This window comes from Suricata suricatta, chromosome 3 (genome assembly GCF_006229205.1).
Source record: "Suricata suricatta isolate VVHF042 chromosome 3, meerkat_22Aug2017_6uvM2_HiC, whole genome shotgun sequence".
Taxonomy (NCBI): Eukaryota; Metazoa; Chordata; class Mammalia; order Carnivora; family Herpestidae; genus Suricata; species Suricata suricatta.
In genome coordinates this window covers 5993019-6002663 of record NC_043702.1, presented here as the reverse complement: position 1 = coordinate 6002663, position 9645 = coordinate 5993019, and the positions used below count along the sequence as shown (strand labels likewise).

The 9645-nt window shown below is 46.5% G+C and overlaps 1 protein-coding gene across 8 annotated transcripts in view; it reads right to left on the bottom strand.

Annotated features, from left to right (window-relative positions):
• Window positions 1-9645, bottom strand: part of USP40 (ubiquitin specific peptidase 40) — an 80966-nt gene that overhangs the window by 30202 nt on the left and 41119 nt on the right. For all 8 annotated transcript variants that reach the window (XM_029933565.1, XM_029933567.1, XM_029933569.1 and 5 more), the window contains 7 exons: window positions 8936-9006; window positions 7908-8227; window positions 6536-6659; window positions 5088-5145; window positions 2628-2681; window positions 1842-1930; window positions 402-488 (listed from right to left, as the gene is read on the bottom strand). In XM_029933565.1, the coding sequence (XP_029789425.1) occupies window positions 402-488; window positions 1842-1930; window positions 2628-2681; window positions 5088-5145; window positions 6536-6659; window positions 7908-8227; window positions 8936-9006 (803 nt within the window). The remainder of the gene's footprint in view (window positions 1-401; window positions 489-1841; window positions 1931-2627; window positions 2682-5087; window positions 5146-6535; window positions 6660-7907; window positions 8228-8935; window positions 9007-9645) is intronic.

Here is a 9645-nt window from a genome sequence, read left to right as displayed (position 1 = left end):
CCAGATTTCTATAATAAACAAGTATTACTGATAATCAGAAAAGAAAAAAATAATAGTCTTACTTTAAAACTTTGGGTTGGCTCACCAATTTTCAAGTTCCCCAAATTAGTCTTTTAGTGAATGCACAGAATTCTTTAAAGTATATTATGTGAATCCTAGCCTTGGGACCTCAAAACCCAAACACGGGTTAGCACGGCTCCCTGTGCTGCACACCGGCCCCCCACTGCCCCTCCCCTCGACACAGCACACCACCCCTCCCCCGACGCCGCACACAGCCCCTGCCCACACCGCATGCCCCCCACGCCGCACACCACCTCCACGCCACACACCGCCCCCCTTCCCCCCGAGGCCGCACACCACCCCCCTCTACTCCCGACGCCAACAACAGTGAAATCACTCACGTCTCCCACAGACGTTGTTTCCTCTACTATGATCTCCATCTCGGCCCCGGACTGAGCGTCACTCCCCACAGTGAAAAACAGGAACAGCTAAGATCAATGAATGCAATTTAATCTAAATTTAAAACATTTATACATGTATTATTTGCTTCCGGAAAAGAAAAGCCAATGGTCCGGGAAATTTTAATAAAAAACTCATATTACATACAAATAAAGATGCTGGGCAATTTAATGTTGCAATTTCAACAATAATCTCACCTGCCTAGAAACTAAGAGGCTTCACCCCAACGTGTTTACTCCTGTAGGTACCACTACATCAGTGTTTCCCCCTCACTACTGCCTCCACTTCTTTCTCCGTCACTCCTCAGAGGGACTTGCTGCACACTGTAAGCATTAGCTGGGGTTTCCTCGGTGTCACCTGGTTGTGATCTTATTTTCTGTCCAAGGAACCTGATCTGTCAGGTCATTTCCTTTCCTTTCAGACTCAGTCTTACTTGTCACGGTCCCCCCCCCACCAGCCTGCGGTGCACGCCGACGTGGTGAAGTTCAGGGGAGGAACGAATTAAAGAGGAAGTAGCTGGGGAACTGATGAAGTGGACCCAGGAACCCCAGGGATCCTGACAGGAGGCTGGCTTCCCTTGATACCGAGTCCTAACTGTAAGACGCGGTGACCTGTGGACTGTAATCAAAGTTCAGAGAACAGGCAGGGCTCCTGCAAAGGCCGACCAAATATTTTACACAGGACATGAATACTGATGAGAAAGAGGACCGCTCTGAGACCACTGCCCTGCTGCAGAGAGAAATTCAGGGCGAGGTCAATACACTGTTTTCACTCAGCCTAAGAGACCGTGGTCGTTACTCATCACGTTCCGTCATGCCGAGAAAGAGACTGCGTCAGCTCGATCACACATGCCGCAGACCGTGAGAGGGACCCTAATCTCACAGATGTCAAACGTGGGGGGAAATGTGTGCATTTTAGAATTTCTGAAATATAGTGATTCAAACAGGTGGCCACTCAACTTTAGGTCTTCTATGACAGAATTTTCACAGAAAAAAACCTTATAAATATGCTCTGACGGTATTTTTTAAACACAAAGAACTATATGGACATATGCCTAACAGAAAAGGTATCATTTAAGAAAGTTCTAAGAAAAACAATTACTGCTGCAGTCGTTAAGGGAAGAATGATGAAATAAGAACTTATGGGGGCGTCAGGTGGCTCAGTCAGTTAAGTGTCTGACTCAGCTCAGGTCTTGATCTCACGGTTTGTGGGTTCGAGCCCCACATTGGGCTCTGTGCTGACAGCTCAAGAGCCTAGAGACTGCTTCGTATTCTGTACCTTCCTCTCTGCCCCTCCCTTGCTCATGTTCTCTCTCTCTCAAAAATAAATACACTCAAAAAAAAGAAAAAGAACCCCTGACTCTGGGAAGATGGAGTCTGTACCTGTGAGCGAGTCGGGGCCTTCCCAGGACACAGCCCCAGCGAACTGCCCATCTTCAGCTCCGCTTCCTGCACCGTGCAGCTGTCGGGCACTATAAGCAATGTGGAGAACACGATAAATGTTATTAATTCTACCTCTCTGGGCAAAATAACATACTGAAATCAGTCTTTTTTTGAAAATCAAGAATACCGAGAAAAAAAAATTGAGGTGCTCTCCATGCAAAGAAGTTTGATTTTCAATGTCCACGCTCTAGTGTTCTCTGTACAACAATGCTAAGAAATAAGAGGCAGCTATGAATGTTCTAGATTCATACTTAAGAAAAATCAAAGAGCCGCTGTTTACACGGATTAAAAGCAAGCTATTCCCAACGGACTCATGAGTGACGGGCCGGCCGCCGTCACGTTTACAGCTGCCGGGGGGACCGGCGTCGCTCACGTAAGTCAAATGACGAGACGCATTACAGAGGCGAGAGCAGAGACTGTTTCACAACTATCACGGTAAAATGAGCAACACAAATAAAACACTTTGGTGATAAGTCTAGAAAGAGAGGACTCGATCAAAACAGCCGTCTAAAATGAGGATCAGCTCATCAGAAAGGCAGGTGTTTTCCTTTAGACAACAGAAGTGTCTGAATCTCTGCTTCAGACTTTCTGTCATGCGTGAAGACAGAACTGGGACCATAAAATGTCCTAAAAATTAGTTTCCAAAAGGTAAATTTAAGGGTGTTAAGTATTGGGAGCCATTATTGAAAGGTAAGTTAGGTTCTGAAGGCTCCTGCGAAGACTCACCTGGACAGAGAAGCTTCCCGTTTCTGTTAATAGGCCTCAGGCAGCTGTCCTCAGCTAGAAGAAAGAAGACGCCGGTTAGTTCGCCAAAACTAACTAAGGGGAGCGGCTCTACTGTGTTCATTAGCAAAAAGCTACAAAGAGCTACAAGACAAAAAATCCCCATCAACAAAAAAAGCAGCACAAAAACCCCGAGTGTGGGCAGCGTTCACCCAGCCGAGGAGCGAGCGCCAGCGGAGCGCTGGCCAGGCTGAGACCGTGCAAAGCCGGCCTGGCGACCACGAGGGCCACCACAGAAGTCCAGGGCCGATCAGCGCTGGTGTTAAAACAGCTCAATCTCCGTTGGTTATGAGTGTATAGCGAAATTTAAAGAAATAGTAAAACTAATATTTAAAACACTAGAGACCTTGAGAATCCTTTTTTTTTTTTTTTTTTTTTTTTTTAACATAGCAAGACGAGCTTACACAGGGCTCGCTTCTTGTCGGGGAGCCTACAATATCGAGTGAGCATCTCTTCTCTCCCGGGGAAGCCGGTCATAGTCTAAGCTGGGTCTACTTCCAAAATTTCCTGTGCTGTGCTCCAACCTCATGAGGTTGTCTTTTCCGATCCAAGAACACGATACATCACTCCACTTACGTAGGTGTTGACTTTTCACAACAACATTTCCTTGTCTGTAAGTGTATACATCTTGCACATATTTTGTTAAATTTATCCCCAAGTATTTCATATCTTATGCTACTGTAAGTGTCTTATTTTCATTTTCCACTTTTTTGTTGCTAGTAAACATATAATGGATTTTTGTGTATTAATCCTGACTTCTTGTTGAGCTTACTAGTTTTAGTACCTTTTTAACAGAATCTTTTGGACAAAGAGTAGGCCCGTCGGTAGTGCTCACCACCACTGCATTAGGACAGTGATAGCAATGATAGCAATTCATATCCACTATCTATGATCAAAAAGATGCTTAGAAACACCAGCAAGGACACGAAGAAACAGCGACGCTGACGTACTGCAGGTAGGGATGTGAACGGCTCAGCCCCTCCGGAAGGCGGTAAGGCAGTTTCTCATAAAGGTAAACACATCCGCCGTACGGCCCGGCATCACAAGCCCGTGTATCCACCCGAGAGAACTGAAAACATGTCCACCGAGCCTTGGATGTAGACGTGTATGGCAGCAATATCCACAGAACCCCAAACCAGAACAATCCAAATGTCTGTCAACTGGAGATGAATAAACAAGACGTGACCCGTCTATACGACGGAGCACTTAGCCAGCAATGAAAAGGAGCACACTTCTGGTGCATCCTGAGTCACGGCACGCTCAGTGAAAGAAGTCAGACGCAAGGCACTGTACACCGTATGTCTATACACGTCTACGGAGCCAGAAAGTAGACGAACTGCTGGCGGGGTTTGCAATGCAAAAGGTGCATGAGGGATCTTTTTTTTGTTTGTTTTAAGTTTATTTATTTATTTTGAGACGGGGAGAGAGAAAGAGAGACAGCAGGGTAGGGGCAGGGAGAGGTGGGGAGAGAGAATCCCAAGCAGGCTCCACACGGTCAGCACAGAGCCCAATATGGGACTTGAACCCACGAACTGCCAGATTATGACCTGAGGCAAAATCAAGAGTCGGATGCTTATCGGACTGAACCACTCGGGCACGGGAATGAGGGATCTTTTTGGAGCAACGGAATGTTCGGAAGCTGGACTGTGCTGACGGCTGTACAACTTGATATGTTTACTAATCATCACTGACGTACACTTAACATGCGTATTTGATGGGATGTAAATTACACCTCGATAAAACTGTTAAAAAAAAAAGCTGAATGCCAAGTGAAGAGTAGGTTTCAGAATGTTATATTCAGTATGACAGCATTAATTTAAATGTGAAAATACACACATACACCTCTCTGTAGAGGCAAAATATATACAGTACAATACGAATGCACACACTAGATACACGCCCAAATCAGGTACACTGGTTGTATCTGGGGAGGGAGAGGGGGTAGGTCTGAGGAGGAGACATGGAGAAATTTAACTGTATATGCGATGTTTCAAACAACAATAAACACATGACAAAATGTTAGTGTTTGTCCATTTTGGGCAGTAGGTACATGAATTTACCCTAAATTACTTACTTATTTTAGAGCGAGAGGGAGGGAGGGAGGGAGAGGCCGAAGGGGAGGGAAGAAGGGGGAGAGAACGCACACACATGCACGAGCTGGGGGAAGGGACAGAGAGAGAGAATCCTGGCAGGCTCTATGCTCAGTGCAGAGCCCAATGCAGCGCTTGATCCTACAACATGGGGCAATCATGACCTGACCCAAAGTCAAGAGTCAGACAGTCAACTGACTGGGCCGCCCAGGCGCCCCTGAATTACTTTTTGTACTCCCATAGTTTTTTCAGCCAAAAATCAAAACAAAACTAAATGAAACCCGAAAACCCGAAAGCAAATGTAAAAGATTACCTAGTTCTTTCATTAATTTTAATTCCTTTATGGCTTTAGTTCGAACCTCAAGCACCACCTAAAACAGAGAAACACACTAGTGACCGCGCAAGGACAGTGGGAGGGAGGGCACGGCTTGGCCGCCTTACCACTTACTGGACAGAGTTTCTGCCTACTTGAAAAAACATTTTCTTTCCATCCCTGCAATTCATTTTCTATCTTCTACCAAGTTAAAAATAAAAACTTAGATCTTAATAGAGTTTTTACCAAACTGATATTAACTAGAGCAGAAAGACACTATAGAAAAACTTAAAACAATTCTAGCTACCAAGGCAAAAAGCTGAGAACCCACTTTTTAATGAGAGCACACAAAAGAAAACGCAGTTAATGGTATTTCTTTATGTTAAGAATGATGAATTCAGGGCCAATAAGCATAGAAAATATAAAAATGTACAATGCTAATCCAAGGGCACTATTTATATCTGTTTAAATTATTTTATTTACATTGTTTTCTTTTTACTTTTAGTTTAGGCTAATTACTGCTAGGGCATAAAACTGTGGACATTTAGGGGTAAAGTATGTCAGCGATCGTGGGCCGGACCCTCCCAGCAGCGCCCCACACGATGCCTCCAAGGGACAAGGACTGAAGTACCCGGGACTCCCCGAAGTCCCCACTCAGGGTGGGGACGGCAAGTCTCCCGAGCCTCAGGGGACTGGCCTTATACTGTCCCTTCTACTGTACCAACTAGTATTAATGCACCGTAAGGAATCAGAATATTTACAGAACACATTCTAATAGGTTTCCTTTGATGCTATAGAAAAATCTCAATGAACTGAGAATACGTGATTATAAAAAGAGGTTTCCTGGAATGATACTTAAGAAAATGTGAGGGTCACGGTCTTCGAGTGGAAAACTGAAGAACCCCTTTTAAGAGCAGCTGGCTTTATACAGAGCATGGATATAATGTAGAGCAACTGAAGATAAACGTAAACAACACAACACGAAAATAAAACATACACGCCTGGTTCAGAAATAGAGAAAAGGTCGTAGGAAAATAGCATTTTATAATTATCGAAGCCAGCAGATTCCATGAACTAATTAAATACACAAATCCTGTATTCTAATTCCAGCCTTTGGAGGGAAAAAGAGGCCCCTATTTTCCGGAAATATGCCACTGATACAGGTAAAGGAGCAGTAATCAAATGTTAGCATAAAATGTTGACTTCCTTCCCCCTCCCCCCCCTTTCTTAAAGTAGGCTCAACACCCAACATGGAGCTTGAACCCACAACCCTGAGATCGTGAGTCACGCTCTACTGACTGGGCCAGCTGGGCACCCCAGAAAGTTGATTTCTTTAGCTCTAGAAGCCCACTGAGACCACTATTCTGGGAGACTTCAGGTACTGCTTTCTAACTCAAATTCTGTCCAACTAGAAGACTGCCCCCAAGCGTGAAGCATAATGTACTCACGGTGCTCGTGGTCACTGATATTTTAACTTGCTTCTCCTCAGACTCTACCCCGCATAAATTCTGAACTTGGAGCCAGTTGACCTCATTCATACCAGTGAACCATTTCCCTTGTCTGAGCAGCAAACTGTAGGGAAAACGACATTTAAAAATTGTGTCTTTACACGGCACTCTATGGATCAGAAACGATCAGACAAGTGGTAGTTTTCCTCAGGCACTACTTCCAGAATTCTGCAGGCATCCCCTGACGTGACCGACGAAAGGTGGCCGGGGCACACTGAGTGGGCTCTAAGAAAGCGGGCGACCTGTTTAGGGCAGGATTAGGCAGTAGGTCTACAGAGTCTGTACTCAGGACTCCAACTATTCTTCGATTCATACAAATGATCTGGTGTCATGTTTGGTCTCTTGTGTTGCCACCGTGTTCACAGAGAAGTGTGACAGCGACCCTGCCCGCACCTGGAGCGCCGGGGGGCTGGCCCGGGGCGCGGGGGCTCCGTCTTCGCTTCTCCAATCCCCACGCCCTAATGCACGTGTGTTACTTGTAAGGGAACGTACAGTAAACTTTCACATTACATAAACAGAGTGTGGAAATGGACGCCTGGAAGACACTCGCCCGAAGAGCGGCAGCGATAAACGTAATGCCTCTGTCTCTGTCAGTCACTGTTACTGATAACATGCAGACTGCAGTCTAAGCGGTTTCACGGCGCTGACCAAGCAGGGAGCGCATCTGCTGCCTGGAACCTCACGTCCTCAGCAGATGGAAAGCCGGAGGGTTCCGGGGAGGACACACTGACCGCAGAAATGCACACAACAGACGTGGGTGACAAACGGAGACGCAGCACTTCTGAGCATCCGTGTGACTCACAGGGACCAGGCTGTGACGCCCATGTAAGCGCCCTATCCGGGCAGCTGGGAGGGTCTCAGGAGTCAGAAAAGGGATTCTAATGCAAAACGGAATTGCCTTCTGGAGATCTTGTGACAAAACGGACAAATTTAGCGGTATCATTTAAGATCCTCCTCATGAAAAAAACGAGGCACTTTCTTTGCGAGAACGTGCCTTCAGTTTTGTAGTAAGTGCTAATCAGAATTCAACTGTTGAGATTCTGCTTCACAGACAATCTGACTATATCTCATCATCTCATCTATTCCTATATTACCGACCACCCTTACTGGAAAAAACCAAAACCAAAACCAAAACCCTTACAGGATCATTTTTCCTCCAAGCTCCTGAATACAGTGAACAGAACACAACAGGAACAAAAGGAAACTACTGAACTCTTATCATTATTAAAATAAAGCTTTAGTGTTCTAAGAGACAGAAAACCTGTCATTAAAATAACTTAAAGAGGAATCTGCTCATGTTCCAGCAAACTACCTGTTCCCATCATCAGACGCCTGCACGAGAAGCGAGCTCCCGTTCCTGAGGCCCTGCGCTCGGAACGTCTTCCTCAGGTCCTCCTCGGGAATGGCGACCCAACGCTCTTCCCCGACGGCGTCAGTGGTGCCAACGAAGAGGGCGCCTCCGGGCACCGCCAAGGCCGTGAGCACAGCCCGCACTTCCGCGTCGGACGGGAACACGCGGGGAGCCTCCACCACCTGCTGGCACCTGCCCCCCTCGCTGCTGGCGGCGAGATGAAGAACATTGATGAGCACAGGCTCACAGTCGCTGCCGGTCGGGATGTGGACGCCACCAACCTGCAATGATACAAGACCGGCTCTAGTACGGCTCCTGTGTGCCACACTCGAGGCGACAGAACAACACGGTAAAAGGCCACTCCTGAAGAATTCTCCTTCCTTCTCTTTTCAAGTGACATATGCTTTTCACAAATGTCTTATACGTATCAGAAGAACAAGTTTAGATTTTTCCACTGAAACTTCCTCTCAGCCAGCTTTTCTCTTCTAGGAGAGAAATCGGGAGTGGAGACAGAGATGGACGAGTCCTCAGCAGGGGTAATAAAGCCACGGGGGGGGGGGGAAATAAAAAATAGAGCCTTGGAAAAGGAGGAGAGGAGCCAAGGGCAGTCCACTGCATGGGTGAGGCGCTCCTCGCCTCTTTCTTGACTTAGAAACTTCGCTCGGCTCTTGTCCGTCACTCCTAGGACCTACCTACGGGTAAGTCTGTGCCCTGCAGGTCCTGGGTGTAAGACTCGCCCCCTTGTGAGCTCTGTTAGGGAACGGCATGCGGGACAGACAATTTCCTCTGCACGGAGGGTCTGGCACAACAAAGGCGCTCACAGACGTCTCCTTAGCACATAACTAACACTGATTGTACCTAAAACTCATCAGACACTTCAGACTTCTTCTAAAATCTAGTTGCTTTCATGTATGCCGCATAAAGTTTTATTCAACAACTTAAAAAAAAAATCGAGAGCCATCACGAACATTTCTTTGGTGCGTCTTTACCTCCACCCCATTCCAGACAAAGATGTCTTCCCCGTCCTCAATTCCTGCTTCACACAGCGTCAGGTCGTCTCCTAGGAAGATGAGGCCGTCAGTGAGACCAGGTGTCACCATCACCGACGACAACCGAGTGAAAACAAACACTGGAGACACTTAAGTATTTGTTTGAAAGAGCATTCTCAGAAAGGAAGATTAAGAAAAAAGCAGTCATAATATTATATTGGTATTATTTAATATCACTTCTATCTTAAAAATTTTAAAAACATTTATTCATTTTTGAAAGGTAGAAACAGAACACGAGCAGGGGAGGGTCAGAGAGAGGGGGAGACACAGAACCCGAAGCAGGCTCCAGGCTCCGAGTGGTCAGCACAGAGCCCAGTGTGGGGCTTGAACCCACGAACTGTGAGATCATGACCTGAGCTGAAGTCAGATGCTCAATCGACGGAGCCCCGGGCGCCCCATCTTTTCATCATACTCTTAAGGAAGGCTTTTTCTCCCCACGTTATGAAAGAATTCCCGCACTGTCATTGCGCACGCTTCGCGAGTGCAGGGAGGCGCCGACCCTACTGGACACTGCGCAGGGGTGAGGCTCAGGCGTCACAAGGCCCCAGACCCGGCACTAATTAGCTGTCCGTCCTGTGTACCTCGTCCCCATGCTTCAGTTTTGTTTCAGAGATCGAGAGAAAAAAATTTTGTGAAAACCAAAGGAGACA